The sequence below is a fragment of the Canis aureus genome, chromosome 5, assembly GCF_053574225.1.
Source record: "Canis aureus isolate CA01 chromosome 5, VMU_Caureus_v.1.0, whole genome shotgun sequence".
NCBI lineage: Eukaryota > Metazoa > Chordata > Mammalia > Carnivora > Canidae > Canis > Canis aureus.
Window position 1 is genome coordinate 586595 of NC_135615.1, and position 25726 is coordinate 612320.

Below are 25726 nucleotides of genomic sequence, written 5' to 3' on the forward strand. Positions count from 1 at the left end.
GAGCATGAGTAGGGGTAGAGGGAGAGGGAGAAGCAAATTCCCTGCTGTGGACCCTGGGGATCATGACCTGAGCCCAAAGCATACACTTAATTAACCGAGCCACCCAGGTGCCTCTCTTTTTTATGATTTTAAAGCCTCTTGGTTTGATATAAATGCAGCTATTCCTGCTTTTTTTTCTCATTACCATTTTCTTGAAATATCTCTTCCTTTCCCTTTAGTTGCAGTCTATGTGTGTCTTTGAGGCTAAAATATTAGGTCTTTCTTTCTTTCTCTTTTAAATTCATTTAGCTATTCTGTCTGTCTTGGTTGGAGAAGTATTTACATTTAAAGTAGCTATTGATAGATCAGGACTTATTTTTGCCCTTTAAAAACTTGCTTTTGGGATGCTGGGTGGTCTGTGGTTGAGCATATGTCTTTGGCTCAGGGCGTGACCCTAGGGTCCTGTGATCGAGTCTTGCATCTGGCTCCCCATGGGGAGCCTCCTTTTCCCTCTGCCCATGTCTCTCCTTCTCTCTCCATGTCTAAATGTTTTCTAGTTGCTTTGGAGATGTATTGTTCCATGTTTTCTTTTTTGTTTTAATGTATTTTGGTACTAGTATCCTTTGCCTTCTTTGTCCTGTTCTTTTGTGTGATTGCTACAGTTTTTTCCTTTGTGGTTTTCATGGGCTTACATAAAACATCTTAAAATCACAAACCCTATTTTAAGCTGATAACAACTTTACTTCCTGAAATTCCTAAAGTTGATACTTCTACTTCTTCTCCCCCTCATATTTTAGGTAATTTCTTATAAAATTTACATATTTTTGTATTTGTAACTAATAACAATTACTGTAGTTATTGTATTTTTACTACATTTATTTTAACTTTTAAACTAGAGTTGTAAGTGAATGATGTACCACCATAACCATATTACAGAATCTAACCTTAACTGTTTACTATTACCAGTGAGTTTTATACTTTCTTTTTTTAAACTTTATTTATTTATTCATGAGAGACACACACAGATAGAGGCAGAAACATAGACAGAGAGGTAGGCTCCATGCAGGGAGCCTGATGTGGGACTTGATCCCTGGACTCCAGGATCATGCCCTGAACCACAAAGGCAGACGCTCAACCACTGAGCCACCCAGGCATCCCTATACTTTCTTTTTATATTTTTATAAGGCTTATGTTTTACTTTTACTCAGAATTCCCTTAATTCCCTTAGTGTTTCTTAGAAGGCAGGTGTAGTGGTAATGAACTCCCTCATCTTTTGTTTGGGAAAAGTCTTTATTTCTCCATTGCTAAAGGACAGCTCTGCTGGGTATAGAATTCTTAATTATTCTTCAATATTTTGAATATGTCATCCCATTTTGTCCTGCCCTAAAAAGTCTTTGTTGAGAAATCTGCTTATAGTCATAGAAGTTCCCGTGTATGTACTTTTCTCTTTTTTCCTTAATGCTTTTAAAATGGTTTCTTTGGCTTTGACAATTTAATTGATCCTTTTTGGTACAGCTTTTCTCAAAGTCAGCCTATTTCAGGTACAGCCTTTTTCAAAGTCAGCCTATTTCAAGTCTTTTGAGCCTTATGGTTCTGTATGTTCATTTCTCTTCCCAGGTTTGGGAAATGTTTAACCACTATTGCTTTCAGTTTGCTTCTGCCCTTTCTCATTCTCTTTTCCTGGAATTCCCATTGTATTTATGAGTCCCTTAGGATTTTTTCACTCTTTCTCATTTTATCTTTTTGTTTCTCTGACTGGATAATTTTTCTATGTCTTATATTTTTAGGTCACTAATTCTTTCCTTCTGCATGGCTAAGTGTACTTTTGAAATTCTACTAACTAATTCAGCTCAATTACTATTTTTTTTTACTCTAGGATTTCTCTTTATTTCTGGGTTTGTTGTTTTTTTTTCTGGTTGCTATTTCTTTGTCAAACTTCTTGTTGTTTTCATGGATTATTTTCCTAATTTCATTTAATTGTCTGTATGTTATTGTAGTTACCTAAAGTTAAGAAAATTATTATAAATCTGATAGTTCCTAGATCTTCATTTTTTTAGGGTCAGTTTTTAGAACTTTATTAGATTCCTTTTTTTTAAGATTTTATTTATTTATTCATGAGAGAGAGAGAGAGAGAGAGAAAGATGCAGAGACACAAGCAGACTGCATGCAAGGAGCCTGATGCGGGACTTGAACCTGGGAATCCAGGATCACACCCTGAGCCAAAGGCAGGTGCCCAACCACTGAGCCACACAGGCGTCCCTATTAGTTTCCTTTGATGGTCTCATATTTACTTGGATTTTGTTATCTTTGATTTCTTACATTGGTATCTGCACACTTGAATAATTTGGCTCCTCTTCTAGACTCTATAGATTTGCTTTGGCAGAGATAGATCTTCAATAGTCACCTCAGTTTAAGTCACTGGGCAGGTGGTACCTGCTATTATGGTCTAGTTTTTGGCAAGGCAACTTTCCAAGCTCTAAGTTTGGGTATAGGGAAAGAGGTGGAAATCTGTAGGATGCCCCCCCCCCCCCAGTTGCATGAATTTTCCATCTGGCTTACTAGATGGTCTGAACTGGGTACTATATTTAGTAGACAGGGCTGTAAATTCATTTCCCTTCACTAGCAGGGGAGGACCCAGTGTCCGCATGGCTCATTTGAGGGTACCTGAATCAACACAAGAGTGTGCACTGAATTTCTTGGTCATCTGCTCTGCAGATGTAGAAAGCCATGGGCTGTTCTCTCTTTTCAAGTGCAGCTAGAAGCAGAGCTTTTGGATGGCCTGTACAGCAGCTCCCCATGTGGTCTTGTTAAGTTCCCAGGTCACAAAAGCTGAAGGCTATATTAATATAATTGGGGCCATGAATTAGTTTCTCTGCCCAGGAGCAGTGGGAGGGGCACCTTTAAAGGCAATAAAGCTCTTTGTGTGTTATCTTATCCTGACCTGTGTCCCAAGTTCCCTGGCCAAATATGAGCCACTGGCTTTGTTCTGCTCACTGTTGTATATGCCTGTCTGTCTCTTGGCTACAGTATTGCTGGCTTTTTGTAGCTCCCTTTTTTCACCAGCCCTTCTGGTCAGGTGGGGCTGGGAGATGCTATCCTCAGTGGTGGGGCTGTTTTAGTTCCCTTTTCTGAATGGGATGGAGAGGTGCTGCTCCAGGCTTCTCTGCTTTTCTGTCTTTTGACTCAGTAAGAGCCAGAAGCTACTCTCTACCTTGGCTATGAGTTAATTCCTCTGCCTAGGTACAGCAGGCCACCCCTCGACACCTGGTACTGGCTTTGCTCTAGACAGTTAGCTCTGCCTTTCTGCTTATTGGCTTACACATTGTTGGTTACAGAGCTTCCAGATATCCTTGCCAGCCCTTCTGGTCAGATGGGGCCTGGGAGCCACAGTGGGTGTGGCTGTGTTTCAGGTTACTTGCTTGGGTGGGGTTGGGAGGGGTGCCTCCTGGCCTTGCTCACATGTTCCCCAAACGAGTTTTTCTTATGGGTGAGGCCATGATGCACCCTCAGCCTTCACTGTGAATTAATTCCCCTGCCTGGGTGCAGCAGGGGAATTTTTCATACCCTGTACTGGCTTTGCCTCGGGGACTGTCCGAACCACCCACACACCTCTTGGTTGGAGTATTGCTGAGCTATACAGCTTTTAGGTTTTCTTGTCAGTGCCCTCTGGCAAGATGGACCAGAAGACAGTTTCCCCAGCAAATGGAGCTACAACTTCTTGCTTGGATATAGTTTCTAGAGTCAGCAAAACTTGTATGAGAACCCAAATCAAGCAGATATGTACTCCAGTGAGTTCTCTGATCACAGTTTGTCCCACACTTGGTTCTGGTGATGAGCAAAGCTGCTGGTTGGGGCCACTACTTGGATTACTAATCACTTAGGGAGTTGTAGTCATGAATTGCATCTGCCAAGATCTGTGTGTTGGTTATTGCAAGCCTCACAGTTTCCCCTGCAATTCTCATGGCACGAGACCAGAGTAGGGGCTCTCATGAAGTAATCTGCAGTGGTGGTGGTGCTGATTGTCCCCTTGAGTTCGCTTCTTTTGGGGGGAACTGGAGGTTCAGGGAAGACCTTTCCATGTGGTGTTGCTCCTGTCTGGGAGAAAGACAAAGTAGTCAGAAAGGAGTTGCTTCTCTTACGCTTCTAATACAGTCTATCTTGGTCTCTGTGATGCAGGGGATGTTTCAGTATCATCTCTATTCTAGGATTTTCTCAGCTGTGTCTTGTTCATCAGTAGTTGTTTTTCTGAAGGGGAATAAAGCAGAAATGACCTATGTCAGCATCTTGGTGATGCCACTGTCTCTTAAATTTTCAGAGTTAGCAAGAATCTAAATTTATCTTCTTTGGGATACACACATACATACACTATATATTTTGGGCTATATATACACATACATAAATTGTGATATATGTATACACATATTTCCATATATGTATATATGGAAATATAAATTAACTCAGGCTCATCAGGATCTCATAATTATATTTGGATTGTGAAATTTCATTAATGAGTACATGTTAATAATGGTAGTCATGACTATATTTGATTAGGTTAGTTTAAACAGATAGCTTCATATCTTAAGATCAACTGATTAGTAGCCTTAGTTACATTGGCAAAACTCCTTTGCCATGTAACATAACTTAATAATGTTATAACAGCAGGGGTTGGAGAGCATGAGGGCTATGTTACAAATCTGCTTACTGTAATTTAATCGCTGGTCCCTGTGATTCCTCTCATATACAAAATGCATTCAACTTTTCCCATGATTTCCAAGGACCTCACTCCATTATAGCCACAATAAAAAGCCCAAATCTTCAATTAAATCTAGTCTCTCTGTAAGTCTAGAAATCATCACGCAAATTATCAGGTAAATGTAGTATATCTCCTAGACACAATTCCTTCCATCTGTTGACCTGTGAAATTAACTATAGAAGTTATCTGCTTCCAAAATTCTTAACATATAATCATAAGATTGACATCAGGATAACACCTGACATTTTAGTTAAAAAGGAGAGGGAGAATGGAAGGTAGAAAAAGAAGTCATTGGTTCAAAGCAGTTTTGAAATGTAGCTGGGAAAACTTGAGCTGGAGTTCTTTAATTTGGTTGTTAGATATGGGTTCTTACTTCTGTTGTCTGGACTCTTGGTTCCACCTTCTGAGTCATTCTCCCTTTTGCATGAAAAGTAGTATGTGTTTTCTTAGCAGTAACTAGAACCCCTAATCTGCAACCATCTTCCTTTTTTAGCTACTTCCTACCATTTTTAGCTCTCTTCCTGTGTTTCTACCATTCCATCAATATACCAGTGTTACCAGTACCTACAATCTGCTGATCATACCAACACTTCAGTGTCTCTCATCCTTTCATATCTGACTTCCTTTCTTAGGCAGTTTAAATTCCATTGCTTCATATTGGAATGACTGCCTTACGTCGACCTTCAACTTCCTTGTTGTCCTTTGATAGTCACTAAAGCACTAACAGATTTTCATAAAAAGGTTTATTTATTCATTCATGAGAGACACAAAGGGACAGAGAGAGAGGGAGAGACAGGCTCCCTGCAGGGAGCCTGATGTGGGACTCGATCCTGGGTCTCCAGGATCACACTCTGGGCTGAAGGCAGTGCTAAACTGCTGAGCCACCTGAGCTGCCCAGCACTAACAGATTAACTGTGCCTCTCAGCCCCCTCAGCTGCCCAGCTGAATGTGGCTGGGGAAGAAAACAAAGCAGTGTTGTCTGTCCTCACTGTATATGGATGATCACTGCCTTAATTTTGTCCTTGTACTTCCGAGGAATCATTGTATTTCTCTACTCCATTCACTCACCCATTTACCTCAGGGTATAGCACATTTTTCTCCTGTCTTTAATATCCATCTTCAGCGTTCATGTCCCTAGCCTCAGCTGATGATCTTATATCTTATTTCACTGAGAAAATAGGAACAATCAGAAAGATTTTAGTAAGCTCCAACAAGCCTTCAACCTATCTACAAACTCTCTTTTCTCCTTTATCCTGGATAAACTGTCCATGCTCCCAGCAATTGTCACCCCTTTCTCCTGTAAGTAGAACCCATGCCTGCCTGACATGACTCCAGAGACTTTTCTATTGGCCTAAAGACAGTTTTTGTATCTCACATCTTTAAAAAAATGTTTTTCTCTCCATCCTAATTCTTCCTCAGCTATCACATCATTTTCCCCTTTTCTTTACAAAATATATACCTAAAAATAATTATATATATTGCCTTTAGCTTTTATCTTTAGAATTTCTTTTTAATTCACTTTAGTGAGGGCTTTGCTGTTACCATCAAGCAGACACTGTTCTCATCAAAGTCACCAGTGATTTAGATCCAGGGGTCTCTTCTCAACCTTCATCAAACCTATCACCAGCTTTTGACATTGATAGTTTAATAGCTACTTGACTTGATGTCCTTGACATTAGGAATCACTCTTAATCTTTCTCTTATTTTTGTGCCTTATTCTTGCCACTTTGATTATTTTCTGATTTATATCTCCAGCCTGAAATTTTCACCTGAGGTACAGACTGATTAATATATCTACGTCTCTGCTAGACATGATTACTTGAATACCTAACAGGATCTTAAATATAGCATGTCCAAAACATAGGTCCTGTTTCCAACTCACCGAAAACCTACTTCTTCACAGTCTTCTCCATTTCATAAATGGTGTTTCCATTGTTTCATTTTTTAAAAATATTTTTAATTGAAGTTTGATTTGCTAACATATAACTCCCAGTGCTCATCCTGTCAAGTGCTCCCCTCAGTGTCCATCACCCAGTCACCCCATCCCCCGACCTGTCTCCCCTTCCACTACCCCTCATTCATTTCCAATACTTGAGTCTCTCATGTTCTGTCTCCCTCTCTGATATTTCCCACTCATTTTCCCTCCTTTCCCCTATAATCCCTTTCACTATTTCTTATATTCCCTGAATGAATGAAACCATATAATGTTTGTCCTCCTCTGATTGACTTTCCTCACTCAGCATAACACCATCCCATTCCATCCACGTTGAAGCAAATGATATTCATCCTTTCTAATGGCTGAGTAATATTCCATCGTATACATAGACCACATCTTCTTTATCCATTCATCTTTTGATGGACACCAAAGTTCCTTCCACAGTCTGGCTATTGTGGACATTGCTGCTAGAAACATCGGGGTGCAAGTGTCTCGGTTTTTCACTGCATCTGTGTCTTTGGGGTAAATCTCCAGCAGTGCAATTGCTGGGTCATAGGACAGTTCTATTTTTAACTCTTTGAGGAACCCACACACAGTTTTCCAGAGTGGCTGCACCAGTTCACATTCCACCAACAATGCAAGAGGGTTCCCCTTTCTCCACATCCTCTCGAACATTTGTTGTTTCCTGCCTTGTTAATTTTCACCATTCTCACTGCTTTGAGGTGGTATCTCATTGTGGTTTTGAATTGTATTTCCCTGATGGCAAGTGATGCAGAGCATTTTCTCATGTGCTTGTGGGCCATGTCTTTGTCTTCTTTGGTGAGATTTCTGTTCATGTCTTTTGCCCATTTCATGATTGGATTGTTTGGTTTTTTGCTGTTGAGCTTAATAAGTTCTTTATATATTTTGGATACTAGCCCTTTATCTGATATGTCATTTGCAAATACCTTCTCCCATTCTGTAGGTTGTCATTTAGTTTTGTTGACTGTTTCTTTTGCTGTGCAAATGCTTTTTATCTTGATGAAGTCCCAGTAATTCATTTTTGCTTTTGTTTCCCTTCCCTTCATAGATGTATCTTGCAAGAAGTTGCTGTGGCCAAGTTCAAAAAGGGTGTTGCCTGTGTTCTCCTCTAGGATTTTGATGGAATCTTGTCTCACATTTAGATCTTTCATCCATTTTGAGTTTATCTTTGTGTCTGGTGCAAGAGAGTGGTCTAGTTTCATTCTTCTGCATGTGGTTGTCCAATTTTCCCAGCACCATTTATTGAAGAGAATTTAATGAAGACCTTCATTTTTCCAGTGGATAATCTTTCCTGCTTTGGTAATTATTAGTTGACCATAGAGTTGAGGGCCCATTTCTGGGTTCTCTGTTCTGTTCCATTGATCTATGTGTCTGTTTTTGTGCCAGTACCACACTGTCTTGATGACCACAGGTTTGTAGTACAAGCTGAAATCTGGCATTGTGTTGCCCCTGGCTTTGGTTTTCTTTTTCAATATTCCCCTGGCTATTCAGAATCTTTTCTGATTCCACACAAGCCTTAAGATGAATTGTTCCAACACAGTGAAGAAAGTCCATGGCATTTTTTTTATTCATAGAGATGCAGAGAGAGAGAGAGAGAGGCAGAGACACAGGCAGAGGGAGAAGCAGGCTCCATGCAGAGAGCCTGGGGTGGGACTCGATCCAGGGTCTCCAGATCAGGCCCCGGGCCACAGGCGGCACTAAACTCCTGTGCCAGTGGGGCTGCCCAGTCCATGGTATTTTGATAGGGATTGCATTGAACATGTAAATTGCCCTGGGTAGCATAGACATTTTCACAATATTAATTCTTCCAATCCATGAGCACGGAGTATTTTTCCATCTCTTTGTGTCTTCCTCAATATCTTTCAGAAATACTTTGTAGTTTTTAGGGTATAGATCCTTTACTTCTTTAGTTAGGTTTATTCCTAGTATCTTATGCTTTTGGGTGCAATTGTAAGGGTTTGATTCCTTAATTTCACTTTTTTCAGTCTCATTGTTAGTGTATAGAAATGCCACTGACTTCTGGGCATTGATTTTGATCCTGCCACACTGCCAAATTGCTGTATGAGTTCTAGAAATCTTGGGGTGGAGGCTTTTGGGTTTTCTATGTACAGTATCATGTCATCTGCAAAGACGGAGAGTTTGGCTTCTTTTTGCCAATTTGAAAGCCTTTTATTTCTTTCTGTCATCTGATTGCTAAGGCTAGGACTTCTAACAATATGTTGAGTAGCAGTGGTGAGAGTGGACATCCCTGTCTTGTTCCTGATCTTACGGGAAAGGCTCTCAGTGTTTCCCCATTGAGAATAATATTTGCTGTGGGCTTTTGTAGAGGACTTTTAAGATGCTGAGGAATGTTCCCCCTATCCCTGCACTCTGAAGGGTTTTGTTCAGGAATGGATGCTGTATTTTGTCAAATGATTTCTCTGCATCTATTGAGAGGATCATATTGTTCTTGTTTTTTCTCTTGTTGATATGATCTATCACATTGATTGCTTTACGAGTGTTGAACGTCCTACATCCGGGGGATAAATCCCACTTGGTCATAGCGAATAATCTTCTTAATGTATTGTTGGATCCTATTGGCTAGTATCTTGTCGAGAATTTTTGCATCTGAGTTCATCAGTGATATTGGTGTATAATTCTCCTTTTTGGTGGGCTCTTTTGTTTTGGAATTAAGGTGATGCTGGCCTCATAGAATGATTTTGGAAGTATTCCATCCCTTTCTATCTTTTGGAACAGCTTTAGTAGAATAGGTATTGTTTCTTCTTAAACATTTGATAGAATTCCCATGGGAAGCCATCTGGCCCTGGACTTTTGTGTCTTGGGAGGTTTTTGATGACTGCTTCAATTTCCTCTCTGGTTATTGGCCTGTTCAGGTTTTCTATTTCTTCCTGTTCCAGTTTTGGTAACTTGTGGTGTTCTAGAAATGCGTCCATTTCTTCTAGATTGCCTAATTTATTGGCATATAGCTGCTCATAATACGTTTTTAAAATTGTATGTATTTCATTGGTATTGATTGTGATTTCTCCCCTTTCATTCATGATTTTATAATTGGAATATTTTCTAATTTCTTTTGAATGAGGCTGACTAATGGTTTATCTATCTTATGAATTCTTTCAAAGAACCGACTCCTGGTTTTTTTGATCTGTTCTACAGCTCTTCTGGTCTCTATTTCGTTGAGTTCTACTCAGATCTTTATTAACTCTCTTCTTCTGCTGGGTGTAGGTTTTATTTGCTGTTCTTTCTCCAGTTCCTTTAGGTGCAAGATTAGCATGTGTATTTGAATTTTTTCCAATTTCTTGAGGGAGGCTTGTATTGTGATGTAGTTCCCTCTTAGGACTGCTTTTGCTGTATCCCAAAGATTTTGAAAGGTTGTGTCTTCGTTTTCATTAGTTTCATGAATCTTTTAATTCTTCTCTAATTTCCTGGTTGACCCTTTCATCTTTTGGCACGGTACTCTTTAACCTCCATGTGTTTGAGTTTCTTCCAAATATCTCCTTGTGATTGAGTTCTAGTTTCAAAGCATTGTGGTCTGAAAGTATGCAGGGGACAATCTCAATCTTTTGGTATTGGCTGAGACCCGATTTGTGACCCCGTATGTGGTTTATTCTGGAGAAAGTTTCACATGCACTTAAGGAGAATGTGTATTCAGTTGCATTTGGATGCAAAATTCTGTATATATAGGTGAAATTTGGTCCAGTGTATCATTTAAGGCCCTTGTTTCTTTGGTGATGTTGTGCTTAGAAGATCTGTCATTTGCAGAAAGTGCCATGTTAAAGCCTCCCACTATTAGTGTATTATCTAAGTGTGTCTTTATTTCGGTTATTAATTGACTGATATACTTGGCAGCTCCCACATTAGGGGCATAAATATTCATGATTGATAGGTATTCTTGTTTGATAGACACTTTAAGTATGATACAGTGTCCCTCTTCATCTCTTGTTACAGTCTTTCGGATAAACTTTAATTTATCTGATGTGAGGATTGCTACCCCTGCTTTCTTTTGAGGACCATTTGAATGGTAACTTGTTCTCCACCCTTTCATTTTCAGACTGGATGTGTCCTTAGCTCTCAAATGAGTCTCCTGTAGACAGCAAATAGATGGGTTTTTTAATTTTATTTTTTTTCCAGGCCGAAGCCCTGTGTCTTTTGATGGAATCATTTAGCCCATTCATGTTCAGAGAAACTATTGAAAGATATGAATATAGTGTCATCGTAATACCTATTCAGTCTCTGTTTTTAGGGATTATTTATTTGGGTGTCCTCTTCTTTTTACAGTGTTCCCCTTAATATTTCTTGCAGAGCTGGTTTTGTGGTCACATACTCTTTCAGTTTTTGCCTATCTTGGAAGCTCTTTATCTCTCCTCCTGTTTGGAATGGCAGCCTTGCTGAATAAATATTTTTGGCTGCATGTTCCTCTCATTTAGTACCATGAATATATTCTGTCAGCCCTTTCTGGCCTGCCAGGTCTCTGTGGAGAGGTCTGCTGTTAATCTGATATTTCTCCCCATATAAGTTAAGAATCTCTTGTCTCTGGCTGCTTTAAGGATTTTCTGTTTATTTTTGGAATTTGCAAGTTTCGCTATTAAATGTCAAGGTGTTGAACAGTTTTTATTGATTTTGGGGGGTGACCTCTCTATTTCCTGGCTCTAAATGCCTGTTTCCCTCCCCAAATTAGGGAAGTTCTCAGCTATTATTTGTTTAAATATACTTTCTGGTTCTCTCTCCCTCTTGGCGTCTTCTGGAACCCCAGTTGTTTCCTGAGGCTGTCATTTATTTCCCTTAACCTTTCCCCATGGTTTTTAAATTGTTTTTCTCTTTTTTCCTCAGCTTTCTTCCTTGCTATCACCTTGTCTTCTATGTTACTCACTCTCCCCCCCTCATTAACCCTAGCTGTTAGGACATCAGTTTGGCTAGCATCTCATTTAATTTATTTTTAATTCCAACCTGATTAGAGCTAAATTCTGTAGTAACAAAGTCTCTAGAGTCCTTTATGCTTTTTTTCCCCAGAGCCACCAGGAGCTTTATAATTGGGCTTCTGAATTGGCTTTCTGATATCAAATTGTAACCCATTTTCTGTAACTCTGTTACAGAGAGTACTGTTTCGCTTCTTTCTTTTGTGGTTAATTCTTCTAGTCATTTTGTTCAGTGCACAGTGGCTGTGTGAACGGGCTGAGTCAGGAATATCAGTCACGACCTAAGTAAATTTCACCGTAGATGATTCTGATGAGGTCAGAGACCAGAAAATGAAAACGAAGATGAGAACAAAATTAAAGGAAAGGGCCACTAAAGTGAAAAATAAATTTTTAAACAAAGCAATAAAAGATAAAAGGCCAAAAATACCATAGAAGAAGGAAAAAGTAAAAAAATAAAATAAAATAAAACAAAACAAAAAACAAAAGAGGAAAAAGAGAAAAAAGAAAAGAAAAAAGGGAGATGGTGGTGGTGACGAAGTTGTAGTGGAGGGAGAACGTAGTCTACCTGAGGGGTCCTCTTGGTTGATCCTCTTGGTTGAGGATGATCCTCTTGGTTCTGAGTATATTAAGTTCTGTATGTTGATTGGTTGATCCTCTTGGTTCTGAGTATATTAAGTTCTGTATGTTAGAAGATGCTCAGTTCTAAATTTATATAAACCAGAAATACATGTAGAGAGCCCCACCAATGACCACCAAAACATAAATGAAATAAAAGAGGGGGGCAGAATGGGAATGCAGAGAGAGTATAATCTCACAGAATGAACCAGCACGGTATACCACTTGGTTCTGGGTGCATGCTGGCATGGTTTAGAAGGTATGAACTTGTGCCATTGTAGAACAAAATGAGGCAGAGAGAAAACACAAAACAAAACAAAAACCATATCTTGTATATATCCCAAAATTGAGTATGTTGTAGGGAATCTAGAAGTGGAAAGTATATCTAGGACGTGTCATTGTAGAAATTTGAAAGTCAAAAAGGAAGCATCTTAAAAATGAAGAGTTGGTAAAATATTGTAGTAAGGTGGGAAAGAGGAAAAAAAAGAAAATTTACAGTCTGATATAAAAACAAGTTGTAGTGGAATAGGCAGGAAAAAAATAGGAGGGGTACCCTCTGGTTCTATATCGTGTAAATCCCTGGACTTGCCCTGGAGCTTTCCAGTGCTGCTCGGTGAACTTGCTCTTGCCCTGACCTTCCAGCTGGTCTTCGGGGGAGGGGCTGCTGTGCTGACTCGCAGGTGTGTGCACCTGGGCGCTGCCCCGCCCCCCTGCCGGGTGTAGGGCTCAGGGGGAGCTGTTGCCCCGGTGAGGCCCCTGTCCCCTGGCAGCCCCGCCTCTCCCAGGCACAGGGTGACACCAGGAGGGACAACCCCACAGGCGGCGGCCAGGTCTCCCCAGCCCTGGAGTCCGCTCCCGCCGTGACCACCGCGGCTCCCAGTCCGCAGGGGCCTGGGTGCTCCCGGGGCGGGGGCGCCGATCTGCACAGGTCGGGGCGCCGGAGCAGGAGCCTCCTCGCTGTCCTGGGCCCTCCCCGCCTCGGCCCGTCCCGGGGCAGCGCAGGATCCCGGCTGTGTCCCCCGGAGGCCTGGGGTCCGGGGCCTGCGCCGCTGGAGTCGCGCTCCCGGGGAGCCCCCTCCGCCCGGAGCCCCGCCCGACCCTCCGGCTGCGCCCCCAGGCCCCGCGGGGCGCGCTCCGGCCCTTTACGGAGATGGGCGGCTGTGGGGCGCGCTCTCCCCGGCGCCCCGGGATCCCGCCCGGGTCCCTGCTGAGCGCCTTTCCGTCCGGGAAGAGTCGTGGGGATTGTCAACGTGCCCGCTTCCCGGGCGGGGCGCCCTGTCCCGAGGCTCTCCCCGGCCTCGGCGGCTCCTCGCGGCCCTCCCCCACCGGATTCTTTTTTATTTTATTGTTTTCCGCCTTCCTGCCTTGTCAGAAGCGAAAAGCCTTCTCTCTGTAGCGTTCTTTACATCTCAGTTCGAATTTGAGGTGTTCAGGATGGTTTGAAAGTTATCTAGGGGTGTTGGTGGGGCCGGTGTGTGGAGGACCCCACTCCTTTGCATCCTGGCCCGCCCCCGTTGCCATTGTTTCAGATGCTCAGGTCAAAGACTTCAAAATCATATGGATTCATCTTTTTTTTACATTTTGTAACTGATGCCAGTTATTTCTATCATGTCTGCCTTTAAAATATAACCAGAATGCCTCGTTTTTATCTCCTCATTACCTCCCTGGTCCAGACCATTATCATTCCTTATCGGAATTTTTGAAATCTCCTTTTCTTGCTGATGTCACCTTATTTTTATCTTTTCTCAGTACAGTAGCCATGGGGATGGGATTAAGTCAGAATTTGTTAAAGCATCCCTAATTGTTTCCAATACCTCAAAATTAAGGCCAAAAAATTAAAGTGATTGCTCTGAGTTTACCTAGTTGTCAGGTTTTCTAGGACACCTCCCTTGATCACCATCTGTGAATTTTCAACCCTACTCTGTCATGCTCTATTCCTTTCTCTTTTTTTTTTTTGCCTTATTATCATTAAATGAATTATATATGTCTTACCTATTTCTTTTGTTTTTCAATATCTCACCTAGTATCCCTACCTTTCTCACTCACATTATTTAAATGCCATGAAGACAGAGATTTTTTTCTGTTTTCTTTTCCCCATTTTACTTTTCTGTCTTCTTAGAAGACTCTATACCTGTGCCAAACATATAGTGTGTACGCAGTACATCTTTGTCAAGTGAATGAAGAGTGAATGAATGAGTACTTGTTATTCTGTTGTCATAATTTCCTGTTTATAAATTTCCCATGCTAGATTTTAGGCTCCCTATTGGTGAGCACTATATATATATATATATATATATATATATATATATATATATATATATGTATTTTATATGTATATACATAATATTTAATGTAGGATGTGTTGAGAAATGTGAAGAGTCTGAAACTTTACTTATAAGCTAGCAAGTTAGCCTGTGTAGTTCTATGGATGCTGCCAAAATAGGTGAGACTTCTGGTTCAGAGACTAAAGGATTTATTATTAATGGTGTAACACCCAGCATAAATGTCCTGTTTGCCTTAGTTCCTCTTGCTCCCTGAGTCCCAGGAGCAGCTCAGAGGGGCCCAGGCTGATATGCATGAGAAATAGGTTATGCATCACAGCTAAGAAAGCCTGTGTTTATGGAACCCAAATCTTATAGTGGGATTCAAGCAAATGTGTCTGACCTATGTTTAAGAGGAGTACATTTTCCTTATTATATTATACAAGACAATAATTTGCCCTCTCTTATAGATGGAGTCACTACCTCTATTTTTCATGAGCATTTACTATTTTAATATCCTTAAAAGGATGGTCTGGAACAAAGGGGCAGTTAATGGCTCAGCTTATAGGACATGCAGAAACATGAGAGACCCTGGAGAATTATGTCCCAATAGTACCTCTGCTGGTCAGATTACAGGAGATCCTTAAAACCATGTGTAGAATAATGTAATTAATAATTGCTACTTCAAATGCAATAATTTTGAATGTAAAGTGTTACTGTTTGTGCATTGGTGTTCCTTTAAAAGATTTCATCTATTTATTCATATAGCAGTCTTTTTGATTTCATGGTACTTTTACAAATATTTGACTATTTTATGCTTTAAATAACTAATGAATATTAACTTTTGATGAAGACTACAGTTATTTTAACATTACAACTCCAAAATTATTATAACTCCTTTTGAATGCGTGAAAAAGCCTGAAGCTCAAAGAAATACGATGAGTAGAGAACATATTCTAAAATAGTATGCATAGTTTTAATGTATTTAAAGCTTATAATAACCTCTGCTTAATCAAATCAAATAAAGTAGAACCTCAATGTACTAGAACACTCAAATAACTTTTGTCCTCCTTCATGTAACTTTCAAGGAGGGTCATGAAATCTAGCAAGAAAGAGAGATAAACAGGGAGAGTTAACCTAGTGGACTTACAGTTATCATAGCTACGCCTCAGAGATATTGTGGTTTTTGTTCCAGACCACTGCAGCTAAGCAAGTAGTTATCATAGCTACGCCTCAGAGATATTGTGGTTTTTGTTCCAGACCACTGCAGCTAAGCAAGTATCACAATAAAATGAATTCTTTGCTTTTCCAGTGCATATAAAAATTATGTTTGCACTATACCTTAGCCTGTTAAGTGTGCAGTAGTATTATGTCTAAAGAAACAATGTACATACCTTAATTAAAAAGTACTTTATTGTTAGAAAATTCTATCATACAAATTTTCAAGGAGTCATAATTGTTTGTTGGTGGAAGGTCCTGCTTCTACGTTGATTGCTGCTGCCTGGTCTGGGTGGTAGTCACTGAAGGTTGGAGTAGCTGTGCCAATTTGCTAAAATCAGACAGCAATGAAATTTGCTACATCAATTGGCTCTTCCTTTCATGAACAGTTCTCTGTAGGATATGGTGCTATTTGATAGCATCTTACCCGCAGTACAACCTCTTTCAAAATTGGAGTCAGTCTTCTCAAACCTTGCTGCTGCTTTATCAACTAAGTTTATGTAATATTCTGAATCCCTTATTGCCATTTCAACAATCTTTACAGATTCTTTCCCAGGAGTAGGAATAGGTTACGTCTCAAGAAATTATATTCTTTTTTCATCCATAAGAAGCAACTCCTAATCTGTTCAAGTTTTTCCCCCCACTTTTAAAGCCTTCATTTTTGGCATTAGTACTTTTTTAAAAATTTTAAGTTTTTGCTTAGATTCTAGTTGGTTAGCATGTGGTTCAATATTGGTTTCAGAAGTAGAGTACAGTGATTCATTACTAATGTATAAAATCATGTGCTCATCACAAGTGCAACCAATAATACTCATCACCCAATTCACCCATCTCCCCTCCAGCAGCCCTCAGTTTGTTCTCTGTAGCTAAGAGTCTCCTGTGGTTTGCTTCTTTTTTTGTTTTCCCTTCCCCTATGTTCATCTGTCTTATTTCTTAAATTCCACATATAAGAGAGATGATATGGTATTGATCTTTTTCTAACTGACTTATTTCATCCAAGTTTTATTATGAGATTGCAGCAGTTCAGTCACAACTTCAGGTTCTACCTCTAATTCTAGTTCTCCTGCTGTTTCCACCCCATTTGCAGTTATTTCCTCCACTGAAGTCTTGAGCCCCTCAAAGTCATCCCTGGGGTTTAGAGTCAACTTCTTCCAAATTCCTATTTCTGTTGATATTTTGAATGCTTCTCACGAATCACAAATGTTCTTAATAGCATTTAGCGTGGTCAGTCCTTTCCAGAAGGCTTTCAATGGACTTTTCCCACATCCATCAGAGAAATCAGTATCTATGGCATCTATAGCTGTATGAAATGTGTTTCTTAAATATTAAGCCTTGAAAGTTGAAAATGACCACTTGATCCATGGGCTGCAGAATGGATGTTGTATTAGAGGTAGAAAAACAGCATTAATCTCACTGTACCTCTCTGTCAAAGCCCTTGGGTGCCCAGGTGCGTTGTTAGTGAGCAGTCATATTTTGAAACGAATCTTTTTTTTTTTCTGAGCAGTCAGTTCAACAGTGGACTTAAAACATTCAAGAAATCATGTCATAAATAGATGTACGGTCATCTAGGCTTTGCAGTTCCATTTATAGAGCACAGATAGAAGGGATTTAGCATAATTCTGAAGGGCCCTAGGAATTTCATAACAGTAAATGAGCATTGGCTTTGGCTTAAAGTCATCAGCTACATTAGCCCCTAACTTAGAGAGTCAGCCTGTCTTTTGATGCTTTAAGGCCAGACATTGACTTCTCTCTAGCTATGAAAGTCCTAACGTCCACTATGAGGCTGTTTAATCTACATTGAAAATCTGCGGTTCAGTGTGGCTGCCTTCATTAATTCTCTTTGCTACAACTTCTGGATACCTTGCTGCAGCTTCTGCATCAGCATTTGTTGCTTCACCTTGCACTTTTATGTCATAGAGATGGCTTCTTTCCTTAAACTTCATGAAATAACCTCTGCTAGCTCAGACTTTTCTTCAGCAGCTCAACTAATTAATTATTAGGACTTTTTTTTTTCAGAACAGTTTTCAAGTCACAGAAAAGTTGAGGAAAAAGTAGAGATTTCCCACATACCTCTCCTGCCCTAACACACACACACACACACACACACACACACGAGAGAGAGAGAGAGAGAGAGAGAGAGCATCTCCTACATCAGATTTCCCAGCGGGCAGGGGAGGGGGGCATTTGTCACAACTGATGATTCGACACTGATACATCATAATTATTCAAAGCCCAGTATGGTCCACTCTTGGTGTGATACATTCTGTGGGTTTGGAAGAATGTGTGGTAAAATCTATTTGTCAATATGGTATCATACAAAGTATTTTCATGACATTGCTCTTGTATTGAAAATACTCTTGTGAATCACCTCATCAGCCTTCCCCCCACCTCTAAATTCTGGCAACCACTCCTCCTTTTACTCATTTCATATTTTTGCCTTTTCCAGATGTTAAATAGTTGAAAGCCTACAGTATGGAGCCTTTTCAGCCTGGTTTCTTTCACTTAGTAACATGCATTTAAGTTTCCTCCATGGCTTTTCATGGATTGATAGCTCATTTATTTTTAGTGCTGAACAACACTCCACTGTCTGGGTATAGTACAGTTTGTCCATTCACCTATTGAGGGACTTTTTTTTTTTTTTTTTTTTTTTTGCTTCCATGTTTTGGCAGTTAGGAATTGCCATGTACAGGTTTCTGTGTGGATGTGTTTTGGGCTCCTTTGGGTATATATCAAAGAGTACCCTTCTTTAAATTTTTAAGTCTTTGCATGAGACCCAAATTATCAGCTCCAGTGCTTTGCTCATTTCATGTTTATTTCTTATACATGATTCTCTGTAGGAATCATCTCAAACCATCAAAGAAGTTCTAACAGTGAGTCTGATATAAAACCATCTGATTCTGTATCCATCACCCTGCCAAGGTTCCTTGGCTCCTACATAAATTTAATTTCTTCTCTCCTAGTGAAAAGCTCTCAACGTGACAGTGATAGTGTAGGAGCCTGTGTGTCTTTCTACCAAATATCCCCTAACATCCTTTCTTTGGGGGTAGCTACTATAATTATATTTATATAACTAATAGTGGCAACAAGAGTAATTTTACTGAAAATAATTAAAAGCTGCTATAGAGTCACTAGGTTTTTTACTCATATCCATAGAAATAGAAATAGACAAATAAGTTTTAGAAACTTTATGTCAGGGACACCTGGGTGGGTCAGTGGTTGAGCGTCCACCTCTGGCTCAGGGCATGATCCTGGGGTCTGGGATCGAGTCCTGCATCAGGCTCCTGTGGGAATCTTGCTTCTCCCTCTGCCTATGTCTCTGCCTCTCTCTGTCTCTCTCATGAATAAATAAATAATATCTTAAAAAATTAAAAAAGAAACTATGTCAACAGATATCCTATGATGAGCATAACAGCTTCTAGCACAAAGCTTGGTATACAATAAACCCTGAAGTAGTGATAACTATGGTTCTTGCAAATTATGCTGTTTCTGATAATGATGATAATTAAGAAAGTCAATAGTGAGGCTCCAGAAAAGTGAACAATCTTTGAACCTCAATTGTTAAAATTTACCCAGAATATTATATCTCTAAGTCAGAAAAGACTGTTTTTTTAAGATTATTTATTCATTTATTTATGAACAACACTGAGAGAGAGACAGAGACTTAGGCAGAGGAAGAAGCAGGCTCCTTGCAGGGAACCCAATGTGGGACTCAATCCTGGACCCTGGGATCACGACCTGAACTGATGGCAGTTGCTCAACTGATGAGCCACCCAGGCGTCCCGACATACAGAATTTTTAATAGCTGTTCTTATGAAGTGTATATTTGGTTAACAGCTAGCTAAATTAATTTCAGCTGGTTTATTACATCTCTGAACAGCTGAGGTGAGTTTTTAAAATGTGTATAGAAATCTAAATATTTGGGAACACAGTATATTAGATAGGCATATTTAAATTTTAGCAGCAAAGCATCTGTTAAAAATTGCTGTCTTTGATGGATCTTATCTAATAAAACTAGAAAATTGCCACAGTGGTTTCTGAAATTTTACCACCATTAGTATATTCATTTATTTCTACATTGGTATCTCCTTGGATAGCAGACAATAGACAATAAGGCTCCCTTTCCAGGGAACTATGTGTGATAGCTATTCCATAGTAGCAATAACTTGTTTTCTTTCTGTATTTTCGTAAAAGAACTCCTGGATCCTTTTTTTTTAAGATTTTATTTATTCATGAGAGACAGAGAGGCAGAGACATAGGCAGAGGGAGAAGCAGGCTCCCCGCAGGAACCTGATGTGGGACTTGATCCCTGGACCTGAGATCATGCCCTGCACCGAAGGCAGATGCTCAACCACTGAGCCACTCAGGTGTCCCCCTTTGTTTTTTTTTAATTGTCTGAAAAAGGAATCAAAAGCATTACTTTCTCAGGGATTGAAATGGCAACTACATACTTTGAAACCACTGAAATCTAGGTATATTTATGAGTTATTTATATATTATGTATTTATAAACAGAGATGGCCTATAAAAATGTAGTTTTAAATATTCTTAGTATTTTTCCCCTAACCTGTCATAATTATCATTGAAGTGAAAAATCTTTGGATTTCAATCCATTTACATAGTTTCCTAACTCTATGACCTTAGTTAGATTAATAACTTCCCTGAACTTTCCTTTCTTCCTTGGGCTATTGTGAAAGTTGGATCTATATAAAGTGTTTAGTACAGGGTCTATGACATAGGTATCTATTAAATATTAGCTATAATTCATACTATTATTATAACTTCTCAGTCCTGTCTTTCTCTTCCTCTTTTCTAATGGCTTTGTGGAAATTAACTATTTCTTACCTATTTCCTGAAAAGTGGGTCAAATTATTCTGCCCTATAAATATTATGCAATGCATATAATACTTTGGGAAATATTAAGCTCTACAAAATTGGTGGTGAACGTAATATTAATTATAATAATCTTGGTTTTTCAAATTTTAATCTTTTTGAAGTAGCTACTTTTCATATTTTAGTATAAAATAATCTGTAGGAACAATGAAGTCTTCCAAATAATGTCATAGTGGCAGAGAAATAACATGAGTATCGAATAAATTAGGTAGACCTTGGCAATTCTATACTCAATATAGCTGAATAATGCTGTTTCTTTGAAAAATTATTTGGTAAAAATGTAATTTCTTAAATTGATAATTCTGCTTTATTAATTTTTCAGTATGGAAAGCACAACTCTGGTTTTTATTTCTTTCAGATCAGATAGGATCCATTTTTTCCTCAAATGTATCCTTTAATGTACTTAGAGAAGTATAACAAGGTATTTCAGTTGAGCTTTACGATTCTAAAGTATATGAATACTCCGGAGAGCCATCCTAGGAGTCACATCCTAGGGATCATACTCCCAACACAACTGAAGGTAATAAGCAAGGAGAGGCTTTTGTTCACCCTTGGTCAGGCCTCTTAAGAGAAAGATAAGCATTTAAAGCTCTATGTTACTGCAACAAATAGTGTGACAAATAGCTAAATAGTGTCAATTACGTTTATGTTGTTAGTGTGAAATGACTCCTTTAAGGGTGGTGGGGAGGGAGTATAGATATGCTTTTGGCTGAATTCACTTAAATTATTAACTTTTTGCATGATTTTCAACCTGGAGGTAGATACTAGTTTAGTTTTCATAAGAGCAAATTTGACTCATCATATTTATTGATTTTTGATTGTATAGTCTTAATTTTAGTCAGACACAGAGCTTAGTACAAGGTTAAGAGGCAGGTGCCTCAACTCAGTCGGCTAACTTACAATTTGTATTTGTATCTCAATAGGGCATTTTATGTTCATTCTGAAGAAAGCAGAAGCTTGTCACAAGTTGCCAAACTCCAGAGCCCAACGTTTAGCCAGGCAGGACCTGGATGCATACTTTCCTTCTGGTAAATACTAGAAACTGTGGTCAGCTACCCCAGCAACCCGGTGGTTGCAGGCGTACTTCTGCACTTGTTAGACTTTATGATTTGCCCTTGGTTTGCCTTTAAAAATAGGTACTGTTATATTTATACAATTAGCATTTTACTTAGAAGCACATTATCAGTATTTGTTGTGTTCTTTCTTTAGATGAAAGAGACTCTTTCCCTCCAACAGTGGATTATAATTTAATTAACTCTGCCTCCTCTGTTCTAGATGGGACTCCTTGAGAAAGGCTCCCAGGGTCCTGGAGCCAGAGTATGCACCTCAGCAGATAAGCTCTCGCATATGAGCAGCAATGATTACTGCAAGAAATAAAGGCGTCCATTGTAGCTAATTATTAATCAACGGTTGACTGAGTGGAAGAGCCTATAAGTTAAATATTTAGTCTATGCAATAAATCATTTCCATTCCTTGTGTTTGTTCTTTTTCAGGTTTTATGACCATGGTCTGTCAGTGGGAGCAGCTGAGCTACAGCTACATGTGGAAGATTCCAACGACTCTACAGTACTCTGGAGAGTATTGTGTAACCAGGGCAACCAGTGGTCACAGGCCACTATTCAGCTTGGACGCCTTACTCAGCCCTTCCATTTGTCACTAGATAAAGTCAGTCTTGGCATTTATGATGGAGTCTCAGCTATTGATGACATCAGATTTGAAAATTGTACCCTTTCTCTTCCTGCAGAGAGCTGTGAAGAGCCGGACTTTTTCTGCTGTCGACGCAGCAAGGCTTGCATAGAAAAACTTCTGTTATGTGATTTGGTAGATGATTGTGGTGATCATACTGATGAGGTTGACTGTGGTAAGTGCTTTGTTGTTGTTGTTGTTATTATTATTAATTATTATTATTATTTTGGTCCATCGTATTTTTACAGTGGAGATCTTGATTTGTTCACTGTTTTCTAGCCAATCAAGGCAAAGACAGGAAACATTGTTCCAGAGTTGACGACCGTGATGAGTGGTTGATTAATCAGGTTACCGATATTTGTTATGTGGACTTATTAACTAGATACTATAGATAAAGTGCTAACCACAATGACTGAGTTTCAGATCTCATGGAATTTACAGTCTAATTGAGAAGTAGATATTATTCAAATATTGTTTTAAAAATACAAACTGGAAGCTTTGATGGGAGATACGGAGAGGAGTGCGGTGACTTTATAATAATGGTATTAAACTTTCTAAAGGAGATGACTTAGCTGAGATCTGAAAATAAAAAAGTCAAAGCATATATATGCAAAAGCCCTGATATGTGACCGTGTAGCAGATGGAGGCCAGCCAGTGCGGTAGGAGCGAGGAGGTGAAGGAGAGATAGGGTGCAGTATAAGGACAGAAATGTGAAGGAGGCCAGATTTGCAGATATTTATAGTCTATATTAGGAAAGTTTTTCTTCATTTGAGGGTTTTTAAGAAGGAAAGTGGTATAATAAAATTGGCATATTAAAACATGTCAGTGTAGATACAGAGTGATAAGTGGATTGGAGGAGAGTGGATTTGGGAGACCCATCAGGAGGCCATTGCGATAATCCACTGAGGAGGGGTGGGCAGCCTGTATCACAGCGGCAGTGATGGAGATGGAGGGACTGATGTTTGGGGAAATAGTTAGGAGGGACATTTGATGATGTTTTGGCTATAGGGAGCAGGGAGTGCTGTGTCAAAGGTAAGTCTTGAGTTTCTGGTTTAAATTACCAGAAAGTTTATGGTATCTGATGATTGTATACATTTTATAATTTAATAAACCTAGCACCAGGTAGTGCCCATTGCACTTGCTCCTGAAAATGAATCAGAAGCTTATAGCTGTTTTTTACTTCAATTACAAAATCAATCAGAAAAAGAATTTGCATCTTTCTTTGTCCAGAAATAGCAACAATTCTTAAAATTCAAGCTATATGCCTATTACATTGAGAGGCTAATTATAAACCAAAGTGAAGCCATAAAATGCTTGGTGCATCATAGGAAACACTGCATTAAGAAACTTCCATATAAATTATTGTACAGCATGCTGCATATATGTGATCTTTGATACAGTCAGGTGGATTGAAGTCAGAATTACCATGCATCTCATTACACAACTAATTCTTTGAGTGGATATAAATAAAGTTGATAATTTAGACAATGGCTAACATAAGAAGTGTAACTTGTCCCCAAGGTAATTTATTTTTGTGGCTTTAGAAAGCTTTTTCATCTTTCTGAAGCTCTCCGAAGCCCACTCCTCAAAAAAAAAAAAAAAGCAAATTATCCTTAAAACTACTATTAACTTAGATGGAGTTATGTCAGTACAACTATAATAATCAAAATACTACTTGTGACTAAATATTAGTGAAAGAGAACAGTAGTGGTATCAGAGTGTCAGTTTCTCTCGCAGCTTTCCATATAAATGTGTTCCTGGATTCCATAGAAAGCATTAGGCATCCAGAAATCTATGTTTTATTTCCTAAATCTTCCTACGTTTAGAGATAGGGTTTTTTATTTGAAGGTGGAGCTACGTGCATTCCCTTTCAAAATAGAGATTGAACATACAGTCAATATGAAGACAGGCAATATCAAAATCTGTTGGCTTTAGTGCCAGTTTTATGTCAAAAAACTTAGCAGCTTGATATTCTCCTTCTGCTCCACAGCCAAAGATTGACACCCGGAGAGTATGCTGTGGGTCCCCAGTTCACGTCACAGCTGGGCTTGATTAGTCACAAGTGAGGAAATATCAAACAAAAGCTCATCTCCCATTTGACATTTACTCACTGGGCTCCCATCATTAGTTCTAAGCTCCTGTTCCGTAGTTTTCAAAGACAGATGATTTGTTCTAGCCCGGCTGCATTTATCCACATTTGCTTATATTTATTGTTTCAGAATATTTATTCCCCTTTGGCACCAAGTGCATTTACTAAGATGAATAGTGAAAGGACAGCTGACATTTATATGTTTAAAAAATATTAACTTCGGTGAATGAAGCTAAAATGTAAAACTATGCATTAATTCTAACTCCTGTTCCTTCTACCCAAATAATGCTAAATGTTTTTATTCTAAAAACAAATCCTTGTTGTCAACAAAATGTTCACATCCTGAAAATGACTACATTACTATATTCTGGAAATTGTGGTAGATAAGCTAGGTGACGAGGGGCTAGTCAATCCTTTATAAGTGCTTTGAATTCTTCTAGTGCCTGGAAGGAGTTTTAAGCTTAAAAGCTCCAGCTCAAAGGAGCTGCAATCCAGTGAGAAGAAAAGACTGCCTCTCAGGAGATGCTGCCAAGAGCCCGCAGCACAACAGGAGGCATAAATAGAGAAGGAGAGAGGAGTGAGGTGTTTAAGGCAAGTGGGGAAGGTGGTGTATGCTAAGAAAAGGCTGGCCAGGGACAAACAGGAAGTTAATTTAACTTGGGAAAGGTAAAGCTTGAAAGAAGAGCTTAGATTTCAGTTTGGATTAAATGAGCATGTATGTACAGGAAGAAAATGATAAATTGCCATGGAAGGCAGAAGAATGGTCTTTCTGGCACTGATGGAGGGAAATGTGGAATTGGGGCAAGATGAAACCAAAGGGAGGAGTTTTTCAGCCTGAGGTCTGGAAAATGCTGGCATCAGGATCATGTTGAATACTTGTTAAAAATATGGATTGCTCGGTCCCCCATATCTAACCAGGTAGTGCTGGTATGGAGCTTCGCCATGGAGCAAGCAATTATGCTGTACACATCAGGTGATTCTGAAAGATTGGACTCTATTAAAGTATGACTCTTCAGTTCTGCATGTTAGAATCGCCAAGGGAGATAATGAATTATCTTGATGTTCAACCGCACTATTTGTGGCAGTTCAGTCAACATCTCCGGGGGGGCTGGGGGGGCTCAGTTGGTTCAGCATCCAACTCTTGATTTCGGCTCAGGTCATAATCTCAGGGTTGTGAGACTGAGCCCCTGTAGGGCTCTGTGCTCAGTGGAGAGCCTGCTTGAGATTATCTCTCCCTCTGTCCCCTGACCCCCCTTTTCTCTCTCTAAAATAAATAAATCTTTTTTTTTTAATAAATAAATCTTTAAAAAAATAAATCAACATCCCTTAAGATAAGTTCTGGAACTTCATGTTTTTTGTTTTGTTT

General features: G+C 39.3%; 1 protein-coding gene and 1 long non-coding RNA gene across 2 annotated transcripts in view; one reads left to right on the forward strand and one right to left on the reverse strand.

Moving 5' to 3' along the window:
* Nucleotides 1–3383: 3383 nt before the first annotated feature.
* The window catches only part of LOC144313593 (uncharacterized), a 40606-nt gene continuing 18263 nt past the window's right edge, over nucleotides 3384–25726 (reverse strand). Inside the window, exon 3 of the long non-coding RNA XR_013379192.1 lies at nucleotides 3384–4074. This is a non-coding gene — a long non-coding RNA (uncharacterized LOC144313593). The remainder of the gene's footprint in view (nucleotides 4075–25726) is intronic.
* The window catches only part of LOC144314977 (MAM and LDL-receptor class A domain-containing protein 1-like), a 49739-nt gene continuing 37380 nt past the window's right edge, over nucleotides 13368–25726 (forward strand). The window contains exons 1-2 of the mRNA XM_077899682.1: nucleotides 13368–13494; nucleotides 22033–22446. Of these exons, the coding sequence (XP_077755808.1) occupies nucleotides 13368–13494; nucleotides 22033–22446 (541 nt within the window). The remainder of the gene's footprint in view (nucleotides 13495–22032; nucleotides 22447–25726) is intronic.